The sequence below is a fragment of the Podarcis liolepis genome (genome assembly GCF_965112155.1).
Source record: "Podarcis liolepis genome assembly, chromosome: 18".
Classification (NCBI taxonomy): Eukaryota; Metazoa; Chordata; class Lepidosauria; order Squamata; family Lacertidae; genus Podarcis; species Podarcis liolepis.
The window spans coordinates 5,808,316-5,830,162 of NC_139572.1; the positions used below are offsets into that span (position 1 = coordinate 5,808,316).

Sequence of the window (21,847 nt, forward strand, 5' to 3'; positions counted from 1 at the left end):
TGGGCGGCTTCCACAAAGACCAAAAATACACTAAGATGTCACACATTTAAAAACTTCCCTGAACAGGGCTGCCTTAAGATGTCTTCTCAATGTCAGGTAGTTGTTTATCTCTTTGACATCTGATGGGCAGGCGTTTCACAGGGCGGGCGCCACCACCAAGAAGGCCCTCTGCCTGGTTCCCTGTAGCTTTGCTTCTCGCAATGAGGGAACCACCAGAAGGCCCTTGGCGCGGGATTTCAATGTCCGGGCAGAATGATGGGGGTGGAGACGCTCCTTCAGGTATACTGGGCCAAGGCAGTTTAGGGATTGAAAGGTCAACACCAATACTTTGAATTGTGCTCGGAAACGTACTGGGAGCCAATGTAGGTCTTTCAAGACGGGTGTTATGTGGTCTCGCCGGCCACTCTCAGTCACCAGTCTAGCTGCCGCATTCTGTATTAGTTGTAGTTTCCGGGTCACCTTCATTTTCCAAAATATAAGCATACAACAAAACCCAATTACAAATCCAATTACCGAGATTACTCTGAATTCTACCCATCCCTTCCATGGGTCCTATTTTCAATTGCATATCAATACTTCTCCAATATTTTTAAAATAATAATTATAATAATATTACTTATACCCCGCCCATCTGGCTGGGCTTCTCCAGCCACCCTGGGTGGCTTCCAACAAAATATTAAAATACAGTAATGCATCAAACATTAAAAGCTTCCCTGAACAGGGCTGCCTTCAGATGTCTTCTAAAAGTCTGGTAGTTGTTTTTCTCTTTGACATCTGGTGGGGGGGAGTTCCACAGGGCGGGTGCCACTACCAAGAAGGCCCTCTTCCTGGTTCCCTGTAACTTGGCTTCTCGCAGCGAGGGAGTTCCTCAGGGCAGGTGCCACTGCCAAGAGTAGCATTCAAACCCAAACCAATGGATTCAAAACCAGTGGATTTATCTTTCTAGGTTATCTATACATTCTGTTACATGACAAGTTTGTTTAAAATCCTGCCAATGTTTCAACCTGCTTACAATGATCTTGTGTATGGTATATATTGTAAACTTTTCCGATTCTTTTTTAAAGTTCTTGTCTTCTTGGTTCCTCAGCTTCCTGGTTAATTTTGCCATTTTGGCAGTCTGTCAGCTTGGTTTGCCATTCTTCTTTAACAATAATAAAATTTTATTTGTATTCCGCCCTCCCCGGCCGAGACCAGGCTCAGAGCGGCTAACATCATAAAAACAACACAATAAGCATAAAAACAGACATCAATTCGTTAAAATGCATCTTAAAATTAATTCAGACAAGTTAAAATCCGGGCAGATGGCAGTTATCAGGGTGAAACTGAGAGTGCTTAATAATTGCCAGGGTCAACTGTTTCCATACAAGGACCTTGGGAGCCTAATTTGGGCTTGTTTTATACAAAGGAGTCAAACTGCATCCTGCCCAAAGGCCTGGCGGAACAGCTCAGTCTTGCAGGCCCTGCAGAAAGATGTCAAATCCCGCAGGGCCCTGGTCTCTTGTGGGAGAGCGTTCCACCAGGCCGGGGCCACGGCCGAAAAGGCCCTGGCTCTAGTCGAGGCCAGTCAAATTTCCCTGGGGCCCGGGATCTTCAAGCAGGGGATAGTCTCTTCCTTCATTTCTGGGCTGGCAGGTGGTGCTGTGGGTTAAACCACAGATCCTAGGACTTGCTGATCAGAAGGTCGGCGGTTCGAATCCCCGCGACGGGGTGAGCTCCCGTTGCTCGGTCCCTGCTCCTGCCAACCTAGCAGTTCGAAAACACGTCAAAGTGCAAGTAGATAAATAGGTACCACTCCGGCGGGAAGGTAAACGGCTTTTCCGTTCGCTGCTCTGGTTCGCCAGAAGCGGCTTAGTCATGCTGGCCACATGACCCAGAAGCTGTACGCCGGCTCCCTCAGCCAATAAAGTGAGATGAGCGCCGCAACCTCAGAGTCGGTCACAACTGGACCTAATGGTCAGGGGCCCCTTTACCTTTAATGTCCATGTGGCTGTTGTTGTGTACATGAACTAGCATACAGTCTTCAAGCATGCAAGTGTATGAAAAGGAGAGGATCACAGAATCATGATTAGGGAAGGGACACCAAGGGTCATCTAGTCCAACCCCCTACAATACACGAATCCATGACCGAAAGCCGTCCAGCCTCTGCTCAAAAACCTCCAAGGAAGGAGAGCCCACCGCCTCCCGACCGTTCCAGTGCCAAACGGCTCTTACAAATCTTCCTTATCACTTGAATCCATTGGTTCGGGTTCGAATCCTACCCTCTGGTGCTGGAGAAAACAAGGTCGCTCCCTCTTCTGTAGGAAAACCCTTGAGAATTTTCAAGATGGCTCTCATATCTCCTCCCAGTCTCTTCTTTTCCAGGCTAAACATGCCCAGATCCTTAAACTGTTCCTCCGGCGAAGGAGGCTCTCTGAGTGCGTGCAGAGTGCTCTCACGGCCCAAGTCCATCTGAGGACAATTTGGCTTCCAGCAGCGCCTCTCATTTTGTAAATGCAAATGGGACTAGAAGAGGCAGGGGGTTGGCCCAGCAAGAAGCGGGCATCTGAGCATGTACAGAGTGTGTGTCCCGTGCACACATTTTCAGGATGGGCTCAGGAAACGTCAGGGTGGGTCTCAGGTCCTGAGTGGGAAAGGACACCACTGCCTGTTTCGAACCCATTTTCCTCAGCAATATTGGTGGCGGTGCCTCTGTTTTGGCCCCTCGGCAGAATCCGCACTCGTGCTCCACCATCCGAACTTTGAAACCAGCCTCCTTTGTCCTTGAAAGAGGAATTGGACCTGGCAGGTAATCACACTTGACTCTGCGCCAGGAAAAATAACCTCCACTTGCCGATGTTTGCGCATCAAATCTCTGCCAAAGGCAGAGGCACGCACCAAAGCTGGCATTTCCTGAGCAGTTGGCAACCCCACAGCCCTCCAAACGACTTGTCTCGGCATGTTAGACTGTTACAAAAGACCTTATATATTTTTTGCTTGCAGTTTCTTCCTTCCCGCATGAGGCGACTCGGCCTTTATACCTGAACAAATATTTATTTGAAGATGATGGGAAGAGTCTGAATGAGGTACAGGTGGTTAGAAGAGGAAGGTATTTTCCTCCCTCTCTCTTTATACCTGACTCTGATGTCGCCTTTCAGAGTATCAAAAGCCTTTTGCAATGACCTCATCATTGAGACCCGGGGTCAGCAAACTTATTCAGCAGAGGGCCGATCCACTGTCCCTCAGACCTTTTGGGGGGGGGCGGACTATATTTTGGATAAAAAAATGAACGAATTCCTTGATGCTTTTGGATTATGGTGCTGGAGGAGACTCTTGAGAGTCCCATGGACTGCGAGAAGATCAAACCGACTAAACGACTAAACAACAACAACAACAACAAATAACCCAGAGATGTATTTGAAATAAAAGCACACATTCTACTCATGTAAAAACACACTGATTCCCAGACCATCTGCGGGCTGGATTGAGAAGGCAATTGGGCCGGATCTGGCCCCCAGGCCTTAGTTTGCCTACCCATGATTTAGACAAATTCCGTCACATCTCCTGTCTTCAGCAGAACAACTAGTGGGATGTGCTGCGACAAAATGTTGTGGCGTATCGTTGTCTTCTAACAGGAGTGTTGCTGTTCAGAGTGTCTGCCAGTCAAGTCTTCTGCCATTACACAAAGAGAGTGAATGAGTGAGTTTTCTATTTTTCTTTTCTAACACTCAAGATTCAGCATGCTCAATCCTCCCCATTAAACATTAGGAAGAACTTCCTGACAGTAAGAGCTGTTTGACAGTGGAATTTGCTGCCAAGAAGTGTGGTGGAGTCTCCTTTTTTGGAGGTCTTTAAGCAGAGGCTTGACAACCATATGTCAGGAGTGCTCTGATGGTGTTTCCTGCTTGGCAGGGGGTTGGACTCGATGGCCCTTGTGGTCTCTTCCAACTCTATGATTCTATGATTCCCCAAAAGCTTGGCTTTTTTGTTTTATTTTGTAGGAGTCAGCCTTAGGCATTTTTCACAGAATCAGAGAATTGTAGATGGGACCCCCAGGGATCATCTAGCTGGACCCCAACTCTGGCAACACAGGAATCCTTAATTGTATTTCAGTTCAACAGTTCCTTTGATAAAATACTTATTTTGTTATGTGCAAATGGCTTTAGATACCTATTAGGTCCATAAATGACCATCTAGCATATAGGTAAAGGGACCCCTGACCATTAGGTCCAGTCGTGACCGACTCTGGGGTTGCGGCGCTCAACTCGCTTTATTGGCCGAGGGAGCCGGCGTTTGTCCACAGACAGCTTCCGGGTCATGTGGCCAGCATGACCAAGCTGCTTCTGGCGAACCAGAGCAGCGCACGGAAACACCATTTACCTTCCCACCAGAGAAGGTGCTTTCAAACTGCTAGGTTGGCAGGAGCAGGGACCAAGCAACGGGAGCTCACCCCATCACGGGGATTCGAAACGCCGACTTTCTGATCGGCAAGTCCTAGGCTCTGTGGTTTAACCCACAGCGCCACCCACGTCCCTATCTGGCATACAGTGGTGCCCCGCAAGACGAATGCCTCGCAAGACGGAAAACTCGCTGGACGAAAGAGTTTTCCGTTTTGGAGGTGCTTCGCAAAACGAATTTCCTATGGGCTTGCTTCGCAAGACGACAATGTCTTGCGAGTTCCTGCTGGTTTTTTTTTCCTCCCCCCCCCTTTTTCTAAGCCGCTAAGCCGCTTATCAGCTGATCCGATCAGCAGATAAGCCGCTAAAAGCCGCTAATAGCGCTAATCCGCTAATTCGTCAATGGGCTTGCTTCACAAGATGAAAAAACCGCTAGACGAAGAGATTCACAGAACGGATTCTTTTCGTCTTGCGAGGCACCGCTGTATATTCAACACAAAAAACAGCGACAAATTGTTGTGGACAAAGGACAGCTGGACATATAAAGGGCCCCATTACCTTCAGGAGCTTAGGGCCTCATCGAACCTGAATCCGGCCCTGCGCCCACCCACCAAGAATCCTGTGGGCTGTCATTTATCAAGGATGCTGGGAGCAAACTACAGTTTCCGGCGATTCTTTGGACTAAGCTGTGCACTTTGAATTTATGGCCTGCGACCCAGCAGAATGAGGAACTTGGCACAAGAGTTTAGTGACTCCGGTTATAAAGTATAAGGGCATTAAACTCACAAGCTCCTGTACAAATCTGGCACAGTTAGTAGATGGAATTTGGCGCCTAGCCAAAGAGGCTTAAGGTGGATTTCCTCTAGAGTCGGAGAGCGGTTAGCTGCACTTCCTGGTAGACCTGCTGCATAGGAATGCAGAAGTAAGGCCACCGGACTGTTGAGAGAGCAGGAAGGATTTGTGGCCTCTTGGGGAAAGCCATTTCACAAATCTTCTTGATTTCATTAGATATTGTGCCCCCTAAAGCCTTTTGCCTGAATATTCAGGAGAGACTAAAGAAAACACTAGTGATGTATGGAAGTGAGAGCTGGACCATAAAGAAGGCTGATCGCTAAAGAATCAATGCTTTTGAATTCTGGTGCTGGAGAATTCAGTCCCATGGACTGCAAGAAGATCAAACCTCTCCATTCTGAAGGAAATCAGCCCTGAGTGCTCACTGGAAGGACAGATCCTGAAGCTGAGGCTCCAAGACTTTGGCCACCTCATGAGAAGAGAAGACTCCCTGGAGAAGACCCTGATGCTGGGAAAGATGGAGGGCACAAGGAGAAGGGGACGACAGAGGACGAGATGGTGGGACAGTGTTCTCAGAGCTGCTAACATGAGTTTGACCAAACTGCGGGAGGCAGTGGAAGACAGGAGTGCCTGGCGTGCTCTGGTCTAGGGGGTCACGAAGAGGCGGACATGACTAAATGACAACAAATCATGGTGTGTCGCTTATTATGTCTTCGAAAATGTATGGATTAACTGTATAAATAGTGAAACTCAATACAGTAATAAAGAATGTACAGTGGTACCTCGGGTTAAGTACTTAATTCGTTCCGGAGGTCCGTTCTTAACCTGAAACTGTTCTTAACCTGAAGCACCACTTTAGCTAATGGGGCCTCTTGCTGCTGCTGTGCCGCCGGAGCACAATTTCTGTTCTCATCCTGAAGCAAAGTTCTTAACCCGAGGTACTATTTCTGGGTTAGCGGAGTCTGTAACCTGAAGCTTTTGTAACCCAAGGTACCACTGTATCATCGCTAAAATGTTGATTTTCTTGTGTCAAAATGAGAGTACCCCTAAACATTTTTAAAGAAAAGAAGCACTGATGATGATGATGATTTCCAACTCTACAATGATGTGATGCTATACAGTGGTACCTCAGGTTACATACGCTTCAGGTTACATACGCTTCAGGTTACAGACTCCCTTCCAGCTTCACAATCCTAGCCTTCTATAATTCCTGCGCTGCAGACCCTCGGGCGTCCTTTGCAATTCTAGGATGCTATCATTTGAAGACCCTCCCGGGAAGGTCCTGCGCTCCTGCGCTTCCTCTCCTTTGTCTTCCCTTTCTCATTCCCTTCTTCTGCTCTCCCTCCCTCCCTCCTCCCCCCTCTCCTTTGTCTTCCTTTCTCTCCCGTTCTCCTTTTCTCCCGGGGAGAGGCGGAGACAGCCGGGAGCCTCCGCGCTGTGACGCGCAGAGGAAGCGGCGAGGGGGAAGCGGAGCCATGGCTGCAGCAGGTACCCGGGAGGGAGGCGGGGATCGGGGCCCGTAGGCAGGAAGCAAGGAGGGAGGGAGGGAGGGAGGGAGGCGCACTCCCGGCCCGGCTCGGATCCAGACCCTCTTTCTCCCCGCAACCAGCCCAGCTCAAAGGATAGGCTCTCGGCCCCGGAACCTGCTTTTGCAGCCGTGCGCCCGGGGCGCGCGGCTCCCAGGCGGACTCCTGCCGGGATGGAGAGGGCTGGTCCTCTGAGCGCGCACAGACGGCTGCAAAGCCCAAGCTTAAAGGATGGAGAATGGTGCTGATGTTGCAGCTCCTGCTCATTTATCTCCCTGCCCCGATGGGTTGTAGGCAGGTGTTAGCCCTGCTCCGAGTAGACCCATTGGAAACAATGGGCGTGACTAACAGCGGTTCTGTTGCAGAGTCAAGATTTATATGCATCATCTGTCGGTCACTCTCTGTCCATCCATCCATTCTTCCATCCCTCCGTACGATTATATTAATTTTTGAATTCTGAATTTATTGTCATTCACGTTTTATACTGTATTTTATGCTGTTCTTTGTTGCATCCATTAAGTGTTTTAAAGTTGTTGTTAGCCGCCCTGAGCCCAGTTTTCTGAACCGGGAAGGGCGGGGTATAAATAAAAATTTATGATTTTATTTATTATTAATTTCGCAAAATTTATATGCCGCATAATTGTTAAAAAACAACAACCTATAACCATCCATCCTTCCTAATATATTTTCACAAAATTTAGACGCCACAATTGTAAGACAAAAAAACCCCCAAACCTCAAGGCGGTTTGCAGAAAGATAAAACAACAACAGAGACAAGTAAGCAACAACAACTATTCAATAATATATCCAGTGAAAGGCAGGCCACACCTATCCTAAACATCTATTCGTTTATTCATGCCGGGGTTTTTTATATTAATAGTTTATTAAGAAAGTTTAATTTATAGGAGGAGAGTGAGGAAAAAAGAAAGAAAATAAACCAATACAGTGGTACCTCGGGTTAAGTACTTAATTCGTTCCGGAGGTCCGTTCTTAACCTGAAACTGTTCTTAACCTGAAGCACCACTTTAGCTAATGGGGCCTCCTGCTGCCGCTGCGCCACCGCAGCACGGTTTTTGTTCTCATCCTGAAGCAAAGTTCTTAACCCGAGGTACTATTTCTGGGTTAGCAGAGTCTGTAACCTGAAGTGTATGTAACCTGAAGCGTATGTAACCCGGGGTACCACTGTAGTCCCTTCTGCTTCACATTTTGGGTCTATGCAGGCTGTAAGCTCCAGAACATCTTTCCTTCCCCTTCTCTCATTCGCTCTCTCCAAACTCGTTGGACTCCCTCGGTTTTCGCTTATATTCTCACTTGGGGCGCAAGAAAGTATCCCTCACTCTGGAGGGACGGGAGGAGGAAGAAGATTTGCCATGAGGAGGGGGGCCGGTTGCCAGATGAAACAAAGTTTCAAATACAGTGGTACATTGGTTCTCAAACTTAATCCGTTCCAGAAGTCCGTTCCAAAACCAAAGCGTTCCAAAACCAAGGCACGCTTTCCCATAGAAAGCAATGCAGAAGGGATTAATCCGTTCCAGACTTTTAAAAACAACCCCCAAAGCAGCAATTTAGCATGAATTTTACTATCTAAAGATACTGTTGATCCATAAAATGAAAGCAATAATCAATGTACTGCACTATAAAATAAATAAGACAGTATTGTAGATGATAATAATTTATATATATTTTTCTTACGTTCACTGATGATAGTCATTGTTTGGATGGGGGGGGCTTTTATCCATTTCGGCAGTCGCACAATCCATCAGCAGCTGAACTGGGTTCCACACAGTCACAAAAACAAACAGAAAAAGCCTCGAAAACAAAAACACAAAATAAATAACAAAAACAAAAGCGTCAAACTTAATCTGTTCTGGAAGTCCGTTTGACTTCCAAAATGTTCAAAATCAAAGGCGCAGCTTCTGATTGGTGCAGGCGCCCCGGAAACAATAGCCGACAGCTGCATCGGATGTTCGGCTTCCAAAAAACGTTCGAAAACCGGAACAGTTACTCCTGGGTCCTTTGTGTTTGAGAACCAAGACATTTGGGAACCAAGGTGCCACTGTATAATGATAATATAATAATAATTTATTATTTATACCCCGCCCATCTGGCTGGGTTTCCCCAGCCACTCTGGGCGGCTTCCAAAAAAATATTAAAATACTGTAATACATCAAACATTAAAAGCTTCCCTAAACAGGGCTGCCTTCAGATGTCTTCTAAAAGTCTGGTAGTTGTTTATCTCTTTGACATCTGGTGGGAGGGTGTTCCACAGGGTGGGTGCCACCACCGAGAAGGCCCTCTGCCTGCTTCCCTGTAACTTAGCTTCTCACAGTGAGGGAACCGCCAGAAGGCCCTCAGTGCTGGACCTCAGTGTCCGGGTAGAACGATGGAGGTGGAGACACTCCTTCAGGGATACTGGGCCAAGGCCGTTTAGGGCTTTCAAGGTCAGCACCAACAATCTGAATTGTGCTCGGAAACGTACTGGGAGCCAATGTAGGTCTTTCAAGACTGGTGTTATATGGTCTCGGAGGCCGCTCCCAGTCTCCAGTCTAGCTGCCGCCTTCTGAATTAGTTGTAGTTTCCGGGTCACCTTCAAAGGTAGCCCCACGTAGAGCGCATGGCAGTAGTCCAAGAGGGAGATAACCAGAGCATGCACCACTCTGGCCAGTCTGCGGACAGGTAGGGTCTCATCCTGCGTACCAGATGGAGCTGATAAACAGCCGCCCTGGACACAGAGCTGACCTGCGTCTCCATGGACAGCTGTGAGTCCAAAGTGACTCCCAGGCTGCGCACCTGGTCCTTCAGGGGCACAGTTACCCCATTCAGGACCCCACACCCACCTGCCTCCTGTCCCCCCAAAACAGTACTTCTGTCTTGTCAGGATTCAACCTCAATCTGTTAGCCGCCATCCATCCTCCAACCGCCTCCAGACACTCACACAGGACCTTCACCGCCTTCACTGGTTCACTGCAACCCCGGACTCATCTAATCTTAGCCAAATCAAACATACGCCCCTTCTCTATACAAGGGGTCAGGAGATGATCACAAGTGGTAACACCAAAGTCGTGTCCACCAAGAACTGTCCCCCCGATCTTCACCTTCATAAGGACTAGGACCTTCCTTTTTAATTTTTACAGAAGGCACCGAATCCTAGATGCTGAATTTTGCATCAGATTTCCCAGCTCTCTGATTCACAAATCTCTCCGTACAGAAAGTAACTTCTAAACAATTGGGAGGTACAAGGAGCTGCTTTCTCCTGAGGCAGCCCATCTGTCTAGCTCAGTAAGGTGGATCATCGTATTGCAGAGTTGGAAGGGACCTCCAGGGTCCCTGAAATACAGGAATCTCAGCTAAAGCATCCATGACAGACGGCCAGCCAACCTTGGTCTGGACCAGGCATAGGCAAACTCGGCCCTCCAGATGTTTTGAGACTACAATTCCCATCATCCCTGACCACTGGTCCTGTTAGCCAGGGATGACGGGAGTTGTAGTCCCAGAACATCTGGAGGGCCGAGTTTGCCTATCCCTGGTCTGGACACTAGACTTTTACCTTCCCGCCGTTTACCTTCCCGCCGGAGTGGTACCTATTTATCTACTTGCACTTCGTGCTTTCGAAGTGCTAGGTTGGCAGGAGGAGGGACCAAGCAACGGGAGCTCACCCCATCATTGCGGGGATTCGAACCGCCGACCTTCTGATTGGCAAGTCCTAGGCTCTGTGGTTTAACCCACAGCGTCACCCGCGTCCCGCAGCCTAGAATAGTCTTAGCCTTTTTTTGCTGCTGCATCACACTGTGGACTCACGTTAAGCTTGTGGTCCACCAAGACCCCTTAGATCCTATTCACACATGCTTCTAGTAACTCGGGTGTCCCCCATCCTATATATGTGCATCTGGTTCTTCCTGCCTAAGTACAGAACCAGACAATTGTCCCTATTAGAATTCCTTTTGCTAGCTTGGGCCCGGTTCTCTGCAATCTGTTGAGGTCATTTCAAATTCTGATTCTGTCTTCAGCGGGATCAGCTACCCTTCCCAGTTTGGAGTCTACTAGATCTTGAGGGTGGGTAGGGGAATATTCCCAACCCTGCCTGGATTTACCAGGGATCGAACCTAAATTTCCCAGACTGATCCCGCCTGGCTCCCTGATCATTCCTTCTGCGCTTACTCTTCCCAAACCATATCTGTCAACCGTCCCTGATTTGGCGGGAAAGTCCCTTATCCCAGCGCTGTGTCCCGCTGCTGTCCCTTATTGATGACGTCCCTTAAATTTTCCAGGTTTCAAAGGAAGCAGCTCCTCTCCCTCCCTCCCTGCCAGCCAGGGAGGAGGGAGGCTCCAGCTGTGTTGCTTGGCTGCATTGCTCACCCAATAAGGAGTCTAAGAACGACTGGGGGGGGTGGAGCTTGCATGCCTTGTGCCAATCAAATCGGCCGCCTTGCCTGGGGACTCGCCTTTGCTCAGCGCTTCCCAGTGGAGAGGTGACGGTGGTTTCCCTTGCTGCATCCCATTTGCCGGGTTGCTGCGCTGTGGGAACCACCGCTTGAGGCTTCGTTTGGCTGCTGGCTGGGCTTTCTGCCTTTGGCTTGAAGGGGCTCAGAAGTTGAACATACCTGTGCCTGGAAAATCCCTTATTTTGGCTGCTGATCCCTTATTTTCGAGGCTGCTGGTCCCTTATTTTCAAATCTGTAAGTTGACAGCTATGTCCCAAACCCTAGATGCAGAATCCCTCGGAGGAGACGATTGCCTGGAAGAGGACGAGGAGGAGCTGGAGGCGAGCTTGGAAGACCACGAGAACGTGGGGAAATTACTGGTTCCTGGCAGGCGTAGCTGCTGCATTCTGACCCGTCGCGGAATCACTCTGCGCGTGCTTCTCAAGGATGGGCTGATTGAGCCCGGAGAGGGCGTCCTCTCCATTTACTACCTGGTAATAATAATAATAATAATAATAATAATAATAATAATTTATTATTTGTACCTCGCCCATCTGGCTGGCTTTCCCCAGCCACTCTTGGCGGCTTCCAACAAAGACCAAAAATACACTCAAATGTCACACATTAAAAACTTCCCTGAACAGGGCTGCCTTCAGATGTCTTCTGAATGTCAGGTAGTTGTTTATCTCTTTGACATCTGGTGGGAGGGTGTTCCACAGGGCGGGCGCCACTACCGGAAAGGCCCTCTGCCTGGTTCCCTGTAGCTTTGCTTCTCGCAATGAGGGAACCACTAGAAGGCCCTCGGCGTTGGAACTCAGCATCCGGGCAGAACGGTAAGACGCTCTCGTCGTTCCGTCGCTTCTCCTTCCAAGAAGCGGACAAGGGGAGTGCTGGCCCTCAATGGTGTGGGATGTGATATGTTAAGTAGCAGTCAAGCACAACATGTTTTCCTAGAGTGGCCATGCAGGGGGAATGTTCCTGTTTCCTCCTGGCTGGAACATACTTCCTTTTGCATATGACTAGAGGTGGGCATATGGGATGCGGGTGGCGCTGTGGGTTAAACCACAGAGCCTAGGACTTGCCGATCAGAAGGTCTTCGGTTCGTATCCCTGCCACAGGGTGAGCTCCCGTTGCTCGGTCCCTGCTCCTGCCAACCTAGCAGTCTGAAAGCACGTCAAAGTGCAAGTAGATAAATAGGTACCGCTGCGGTGGGAAGGTAAATGGCATTTCCGTGCGCTGCTCTGGTTCGCCAGAAGCGGCTTAGTCCTGCTGGCCACATGACCCAGAAGCTGTACGCCGGCTCCCTCAGCCAATAAAGCGAGATGAGCACCACAACCCCAGAGTCGGCCACGACTGGACCTAATGGTCAGGGGTCCCTTTACCTTTACCTAGAGGTGGGCATGACCTTACCTGTAACAAAAGGGACAGGGCACGCAGTTCTCTCTCTTTTTGACTTTCTCCATCTGTGGATCAGCTTTGAGCTAGAGATTAGCTTCCAGCCAACAGAGGACACTGGGACTATTTCCATATGGGATAGATCCACGTATATACTTTGTAACTAAGTCTGCCTTCAGAGATCCATCTGTGAACTGAATGTGAGTAAACTACTTATACACATAGCTGTCAACGTTTCCCTTTTCTTGGAAGGAATCCTATTCGGAATAAGGGAATTTCCCTTTAAAAAAGGGAAACGTTGACAGCTATGCTTATATATACGTCACACAAGATTGTGGTGTGTTTATTCTTTTAAGAGGGGTATAAGGGAACTTACCAGGAAGCTGACAATGAGACGCTTACACAAGCCTGCAACCAGCTATCCGCTGTGCGTTTGAAAGGGGAATGTGAAACTCTGGTAAGTAAAGGAACTTGCTAACGCAAGTTAGGAAGGATATTAATAAACAATATATCCTCTCCTGCCTCCCTGAACGTTCCCACAAATGGCGCCCACCTGAGCTGGAACTGAGCTCTGGCTGGGGGAAAAAGCACTGGTTACGACATAAATGAACTTAGAAAAAGACTGGAATCATCTATTTGTCTCCTGCACACCCACCCATGCCTTCGTTTTGTCTCTTCTCCCTCCCTCTCTCTCTCTCTCTCTCTCTCTCTCTCTCTCTCTCTCTCCATTTTTATTGTTTTTTTTAACATATCCTTTCCAACAATCGTTTAACATAACTTCTTATCTTATACCATATTTTAGACTTCCGTCAACCACTTCTGAAGATTTCCCGCTCTTTATCATTTGTTCTGCATTTCTTAATTTCTCTATTACTTTTGATTATCCTTAACCAATAATTCTCATCATAGTCTTTCTTGCAATATTTCAAATAGTCCTCCTCATAGATCTTCTTGCAGTCCTACTAGCATAATCTGTTTTTCAAATAGTTCAAATATTTACTCCAGTCTTCTAAGAATCTCTGATCCCGCAGTTTTCAAATCCTTCCTGTTGTCTAATTCTGCATAGTCCATTAATTTCATTCGCCATTCCTCTTTCGTCAGTAATTCTTCTTTCTTCCATTTTTGTGCCAATAATATTCTTGCTGCCGTCATTGCATATAAAAACAACTTACAGTCCTGTCTATTAATATCATCTCCTACAATTCTAATTTAAAATGCTTCTGGGTTTTTTTAATACAGTGGTACCTCGGGTTAAGTACTTAATTCGTTCCGGAGGTCCGTACTTAACCTGAAACTGTTCTTAACCTGAAGCACCACTTTAGCTAATGGGGTCTGCTGCTGCTGCGGCGCTGCTGGAGCACGATTTCTGTTCTCATCCTGAAGCAAAGTTCTTAACCTGAAGCACTATTTCTGGGTTAGTGGAGTCTGTAGCCTGAAGTGTATGTAACATGAAGCGTATGTAACCCGAGGTACCACTGTAAATGTATATTTCAACATCTTTTTCGTCTCATTATATATCGTTTCCCACTTTTTTACATTCCCATTGTGTCTCCTCTCTCACCTGTCCCAGGGCAAGAAATTCTTGGGCGACCTCTTGACGGATGGCAAGATTGTTTGGCAGGAGACGGGTCAAGTGTTCAACTCCCCAAGCGCCTGGGCGACCTACTGCAAAAAGCTCGTCAACCCAGCCAAGAAGTCTGGGTGTGGCTGGGCGTCGGTCAAGTATAAGGGCCAGAAATTAGACCAGTATAAAGCTGTTTGGCTGAAAAAGTACCAGCCCAACACGCCCCCTGCCGAGGAGGTGAGTGAAAACCCTCATTTCTCTTTCACTTGTTAGAGTACTGCATTTATGTACAAGCTAAGTAAGCAACAAAGGATGCGGGTGGCGCTGTGGGTTAAACCACAGAGCCTAGGACTTGCCGATCAGAAGGTTGGCGGTTCAAATCCCCGCGATGGAGTGAGCTCCCGTTGCTCGGTCCCTGCTCCTGCCAACGTAACAGTTTGAAAGCACGTCAAAGTGAAAGTAGATAAATAGGTACCGCTCCGGTGGGAAGGTAAAGGGCGTTTCCGTGCGCTGCTCTGGTTCGCCAGAAGCGGCTTAGTCCTGCTGGCCACATGACCCGGAAGCTGTACGCCGGCTCCCTTGGCCAGTAAAGCGAGATGAGCACCGCAACCTCAGAGTCGGCCACGACTGGACCTAATGGTCAGGGGTCCTTTTACCTTTACTTAAGTAAGCAACAGTTTAGATTTATCTGATTATGGTAAATGCAAAAAAGCTGCTTTTGATGGGTTTAAAAAAATAAAGGAAACAGACTCTAAATTTTTATATATACTTAATGGTGACACAGTTATCTTTTGTTTGTGCTTCTGTGCAAGAATAACTAATGCAGTTTTCATTTACGCTAAGAAATCAAGGGCTATCTACTTTCTTCCCCGAGATCTTTGGATGAAGGACAGCATACAAATTTAATAATTTAATGTGGGCCCCCACCATTGCTGGGGTGAGAGGTTGGGAAGAGATATTCTTACTCTCTCACAGCAGAGTTAAGCACAACAGCGATTGCGCAGAACACCTTAAAACTTGGTTAGATTTCACATATGCCCTCATCCACTTTCAAAACAAAAGTTCCCCGCAAAAATACTTAGGCTAGAATAAATCACAGTAAGTGGTTTGTTTATTTTTGCTCACAGAGTTTCCAGAATTTAAAATGGACAAATCTGTCAGCTGGCAGTAAGACAAAAATGAAGAAAGGTTTCAAATGACTTTAAAAGAAAATAACTTTACAGTGGCACCTCGGGTTAAGTACTTACCGTATTTTTCGCTCTATAACACGCACCCGACCATAACACACACGTAGTTTTTAGAGGAGGAAAATCTGTAGGCATGCCACCCATAGGTATTCCCTCCATAACACGCACAGACATTTCCCCTTACTTTTTAGGAGGAAAAAAGTGAGTGTTATGGTGCAAAAAATACGGTAATTCGTTCCAGAGGTCCGTTCTTAACCTGAAACTGTTCTTAACCTGAAGCACCACTTTAGCTAAGGGGGCCTCCCGCTGCTGCCGTGTCGCCGGAGCACAATTTCTGTTCTCATTCTGAAGCAAAGTTCTTAACCCAAGGTATTATTTCTGGGTTAGTGGAGTCTGTAACCTTAAGCGTATGTAGCCCGAGGTACCACTGTACTTACTTCCAAAGAGGATCATGCAATCTTTGGGTTGCAGGCTATAAGATCTCCTTTTTTGAGAGATTCAGTTCACTTGCAGATAGGTAGCCGTGTTGGTCTGCCATAGTCAAAATAAAAAATTCCTTCCAGTAGCACCTTAAAGACCAACTAAGTTAGTTCTTGGTATGAGCTTTCGTGTGCATGCACACTTCTTCAGATACACACAATTTCAGTTCACTTGGTTTTTCTTGCAGCTGGGAGCCATCGTCCGCATGAAGCACAGAGAAAAAGACTGAGAAGTGGGGAAGCAGAGGGCCTGCTAAGCCACACCCACTTGCTACCTGGGTTCCAGGCTCAGGTTAACTCTTTCATGCACGAAAGTTTGAGTTGGCAACTGTATATTGCAGAAACTGCCTCTGCCTTATGCATTCCGGCCCACTGTCAAACAGCTCTGGACGTTCGATCTGAAGCCAGCTGGAGCAACTGAGGGCATAGCTATTCTTCCTTCCTCACATGACAGCTCTTGTAGGCTGAGTAGCAGTGGGGAGACTGGCCTCTCTGACGGCTTTTGCATCTCTTTTCCTCCCCCAGAGTTTAGTGAGCGAAGGGGAAGAGGATGAGCTTGCCGATGAGGAGGAAGAAGAAGCCAAGGGGGTTAAGTCAGTCCTCTCAGAGTCCATGCTAGCTAAGAAATTGGAGGACAAGACCCGGAAGCAGCAGGCGAAAAGTCTTGCAGAATTGCACAGCTCAGGTATGTCAATGTACTATTGATTTATATGTCGCTGGCTTGCCAAAATGGGCTTCTAAGCAGTTTACAAATGTAAAACCAATTATATATTTTTTAAAAACCCTATTATTTGTGATTTAAATACACAACGAAACAATTTCGCTCATACTTTAAAAACACCCATAAACTTAGTACACCCATAAACTTTGGTTCTCAAACGGAATCCATTCTGGAAGTCCGTTCGACTTCCGAAAACGTTCAAAAACCAAGGCGCGGCTTCTGATTGGCTGCAGAAGCCGCGTCAGATGTTCAGCTTCCAAAAAAAGTTCGCAAACCGGAACACTCACTTCCAGGTTTGCAGTGTTCAGGAGCCAAAACATTTGAGTCACAAGGCGTTCAACAACCAAGGTACGACTGTATAGTTTTATTACATATGCGACCGCAAAACAGTCTGACTCCACAAACAGATCTTTATATAGCAGGACGCTCTGAAATAAAAGAAATTTGTCAGAACTGATGTCCTCGCAGATTCTTGGAAAACAGACTTTTCCCCGCTGCAGGAAGGAATTTTGGCTAGCATTGTTGTTGAGTTGTTAGTCATGTCCAACTCTTCGTGACCCCCTGGACCAGAGCATGCCAGGCACTCCTGTCTTCCACTGCCTCCCGCAGTTTGGTCAAACTCATGCTGGTAGCTTCGAGAACACTATCCAACCATCTCGTCCTCTGTCATCCCCTTCTCCTTGTGCCCTCCATATTTCCCAACATCAGGGTCTTTTCCAGGGAGTCTTCTCTTCTCATGAGGTGGCCAAAGTCTTGGAGCCTCAGCTTCACGATCTGTCCTTCCAGTGAGCACTCAGGGCTGATTTCCTTCCGAATGGAGAGGTTTGATCTTCTTGCAGTCCATGGGACTCTCAAGAGTCTCCTCCAGCGCCGGAATTCAAAAGCATCCATTCTTTGGCGATCAGCCTTCTTGATGGTCCAGCTCTCACTTCCACACATCACTACTGGGAAAACCAGTAGCTAGCGCTACCCTTTGATAAAGGTCACAATGGTTATGCTATGTATAAAAAAAATACATTTTGTAAACAAAACAAAGCACAAACATCCACAATTAAAATGCAGAATAAAATAAATGGTGCAACAATGAAAGGTGTTGAAACGGAGGGTGGAGATGTTTAATTTTGTGTTTCATGGCTCAATCTAGCTCAGTGATAGCCAGTCGCTTTGTTTTTAACCGCAGATAGCAGCAAAAGGATGGACTGCAGGAATCGAATCCCTGTCCGTTATTGCAGCCTGGGGAGTCGGGACTCTGCTAAGTACGTCCATCGTATGTATGAAATCCTCTCAGTAGCTAGAGACGCATGTCTTGTGTGCAGCTGTGCTCAGGGAGTGACATCTAATTTAAAAAGCAGGAGGAAAGGCTGTAGTCCTCAAGGCGAAGGCAGACTCGAGAATGGATGCCTCTGTTTTGAGTTGGTGGGTGGGGAGGCAGGATTTCAGCCGCGGCTCGAGAAGCTAGTTTGCTGAAATGCGGCCAACAATGTAAAAGAGAAAACTCTGGCTGGGATTCACCATGTGGCCCTCTAGACTTCTCTCACCGGCCCCTGGAAAGCACCCTCAATTCTTGCACTCTCCTACAGTGTTTCCCCGAGCCGGAACATGCCCGTGGGCGTAATGATAATAATAATAAATTACTTATACCGCACCTGTTGTTGTTGTTGTTTCTTACTTATAACCCACCCATCTGGCTGAGTTTCCCCAGCCACTCTGGGCGGCTTGCAACAAAAGATTAAAATACAATAGTCTGTCAGACATTAAAAGCTTCCCTAAACAGGGCTGCCTTCAGATGTCTTCTAAAAGTCTGGTAGTTGTTTGATATCTGGTGGGAGGGCGTTCCACAGGGTGGGCGCCACCACCGAGAAGGCCCTCTGCCTGGTTCCCTGTAACTTGGCTTCTCGCAGCGAGGGAACCTTTAGCAAGGCCTCTTGCTAGCTGGGGAGGGCAGAGAGGGGGTGAGTCAATGTTATTCGATTCATGAAATTTACATGTATTGCTCCTCCCACTTTTGGCTCTGGCCCCTGGAAGGGAGTGTGGCCCCCGGGCTGAAACAGTTTCCCCTCGCCTTGCAACGGCACTTTGCGATACGCCGCAGCATTTGTGCAGTTTTCGGCAAAGGAGTAAGAAAGCAAAAATAAGGACTTGCCGAATGCAAGATGGGTCTGGAACACATTTGCGTAAACCGATTCTGAAGAAAATGTTGTTTTTTAACCACTCTAACGAGGAACCTGATACTTTGGGGCATATTTTCTTTTCTTGTGATTTTGGCATTTATTAGAGGCCTTACAACTCGGCTGAATTCTATGATACCAACAGTTCGGGACTTGCTTTCGGACAGGAATGATCAAATTACCGTATTTTTCGCTCTATAAGACACACCAGACCACAAGACGCACCTAGTTTTTGGAGGAGGAAAACAAGAAAAAAAATATTCTGAATCTCACAAGCCAGAACAGCAAGAGGGATCACTGCGCAGTGAAAGCAGCAATCCCTCTTGCTGTTCTGGCTTCTGGGATAGCTGCGCAGCCTGCATTCGCTCCATAAGACGCACACACATTTCCCCTTACTTTTAAGGAGGGAAAAAGTGAGTCTTATAGAGCAAAAAATACGGTACTTTAATACTGGCTGAATTTTTGAGTGCTGTCCATGTAGAAAGACTGGGCCATTATAAAGAGATTTAGTGGCTCTTAATTGATTGGTGATGTGGTAGTGTTGTATTGTGTTATTTATGCAAATTGATTTCCTCAGGAGTTAAAGATCTGACTGGGACAAACCTTGTTATGCTGAGCTCGTATTTTGCACAATTTGTATATAGTGTCTGTTTGATAACATGTGGTTTGCTATGCCTAATAGCAGGTGGCGCTGTGGGTTAAACCACAGAGCCTAGGACTTGCCGATCAGAAGGTTGGTGGTTCGAATCCCCGCAACGGGTGAGCTCCCGTTGCTCAGTCCCTGCTCCTGCCCACGCAGCAGTTCGAAAGCACGTCAAAGTGCAAGTAGATAAATAGGTACTGCTCCGGCGGGAAGGTAAACGGCGTTTCCATGCACTGCTCTGGTTCGCCAGAAGTGGCTTAGTCCTGCTGGCCACATGACCCGGAAGCTGTACGCCGGCTCCCTCGGCCAGTAAAGCGAGATGAGCGCCGCAACCCCAGAGTCGGTCACGACTGGACCTAATGGTCAGGGGTCCCTTTGCCTTTACCTTTACCTTATGCCTAATAAAGGATATTTGATGATGTAAAGCACTAACGGGCTTTGTTTGGGAAGGAATTTTCCACAAACAAAACATGCCATCCATTTATACTGCGATTCGTTTATACGGTAAGCCTTCCTGTGATTCTTGGACGTTTAACAAATAAATACAGGATTGACTGCCTCAAGGCAGCTTAAGTCGTATTTAAAAGCCTTTGTATTCTGCTCATTAAGATATCTATTTTTAATGCAACTAGTCCTCATAATGGCCATTTCTTTGTCTGCCTTTAGGAATCCCCACACCTTGGTGGAAGTGACGTCTTTCGCAGCCCTTAACAAGTTCCAGCCTTTCAATGTCGCCATCTCCAGCAACGTCCTTTTGTTAGTGGTACGTTGGACATTTGGCAGGGCCCCGGCCGGCCCCACCAAGAGGCAAGGGAAGAAGCAACCACCTCTGTAATAATATAATAATAAATTATTCTTTATACCCTACCCATCTGGCTGGGTTTCCCCAGCCACTCGGGGCGGCTCCCAACAGAATATTAAAACAGAATAGAACATCAAACATTAAAAATTTCCCTCAGGCGGCAGAATCCAGCGGGGCAGCAGATCCTGACGTTGATTTTTCTTCTGCCCTTCCTCCCTCCCTTGTTCCTGATGTAAATCTTCCCTCCCCTCTTCTTCCCTGGTGGAAAGGAAGGGAGGCCTGCCATTTTGGGGTTTGCCTCAGGTGCCAAAAATGTACTGGGCCGACTCTGCCGTTTGATAAAAATGCAAGCGCAAAGTTCCCTTAATAATTCAATTTTTTTAAAAAACATCCCCTTGGGAATCAACACTTCTTAGGTTCTGAAAAATAGCCTGCAGTCTTTTTTCCTCTGCTAGTGCATACAGTAGTAGTAGTGCTAGTAGTAGTAGTAATAGTAATAATAATAATAATAATGATTGTTATGTACTGAAGTTCTCACCCTGGGCCAGCAGGGGGATACTGTAGATAGTTTTCACTTAGGTCCACATATGCAAATAAGGGATTGAAAGTGACGTTCAGTGATTGGATAGTTACAGAAAGTGGTTACTGTTGCGTTGTAGTGGAGCTCTATATAAGCAGGCTGGCTGAACCCTTCAGTTCAGTTCAGTTCTGTTCTGGCTTGTGAATAAACAAGAGCTGTTTGAAGAATCGCTGTGTCATCTGATATGTTCACCCACAACTTAACAATAAAAATAATAATAATTTATACGCCACCCATCTGGCTGGGTTTCCCCAGCCACTCTGGGCAGCTCCCAACAAAATTAAAAGCACAATAAAACATCAAACATTAAAAACTTCCCTAAACAGGGCTGCCTCTAGATGTCTTCTAAAAGTCAGATAGCTGTTTATTTCCTTGACATCTGATGGGAGGGCGTTCCACAGGGAGGGCACCACCACCGAGAAGGCCCTCTGCCTGGTTCCCTGTAACCTCACTTCAGCAAACTCACTTCACGTAGCAAGGGAACTGCCAGAAGGCCCTCGGCGCTGGATCTCAGTGTCCAGGCAGAACGATGGGGGTGGAGACGCTCCTTCAGGTATACTGGACCAAGGCCATTTAGGGCCTTAAAGGTCAGCACCAACACTTTGAATTGTGCTCGAAAATGTCCTGGGAGTCAATGTAGGTCTTTCAGGACCGGTGTTATATGGTCTCAGCGGTGGCTCCCAGTCACCAGTCTAGCTGCCGCATTCTGGATAAGTTGTAGTTTCCGGGTCACCTTCAAAGGTAGCCCCACGTAGAGCGCATTGCAGTAGTACAAGCGGGAGATAACCAGAGCATGAGCCACTCTGGCAAGACAGTCCGCGGGAGGGAGGGTCTCATCCTGCGTACCAGTTGGAGCTGGTAGACAGCTGCCCTGGATACAGAATCGACCTGTGCCTCCATGGACAGCTGTGAGTCCAAAATGACTCCCAGGCTGCGCACCTGGTCCTTCAGGGGCACAGTGACCCCATTCAGGACCAGGGAGTCCTCCACACCCACACCCACCCTGTCCCCCAAAAACAGTACTTCTGTCTTGTCAGGATTCAACCGCAATCTGTTAGCTGCCATCCATCCTCCGACCGCCTCCAGACACTCACACAGGATCTTCACTCGTTCTGATTTAAAAGAGAGGTAGCGCTTTTGGGGGTGGAGGGAGGAATCCACAAATCTGATAGCTTGGACTCTGATATGAGGAATAT

General features: G+C 47.4%; 1 protein-coding gene across 2 annotated transcripts in view; it reads left to right on the forward strand.

The window, feature by feature from the left end:
- The first annotated feature begins 6,542 nt into the window (after nucleotides 1-6,542).
- The window catches only part of MPND (MPN domain containing), a 31,097-nt gene continuing 15,792 nt past the window's right edge, over nucleotides 6,543-21,847 (forward strand). The window contains exons 1-6 of one of the 2 annotated variants that reach the window (XM_083483954.1): nucleotides 6,543-6,653; nucleotides 11,398-11,606; nucleotides 14,078-14,308; nucleotides 16,263-16,422; nucleotides 17,639-17,714; nucleotides 19,936-20,032. In XM_083483954.1, coding sequence (XP_083340080.1) covers nucleotides 6,641-6,653; nucleotides 11,398-11,606; nucleotides 14,078-14,308; nucleotides 16,263-16,422; nucleotides 17,639-17,714; nucleotides 19,936-20,032 — 786 coding nt within the window. In that variant the 5' untranslated portion in view covers nucleotides 6,543-6,640. Of the gene's footprint in view, nucleotides 6,654-11,194; nucleotides 11,607-14,077; nucleotides 14,309-16,262; nucleotides 16,423-17,638; nucleotides 17,715-19,935; nucleotides 20,033-21,847 lie in introns of those variants that run through there. The other variant, XM_083483953.1, reaches the window with a different exon arrangement.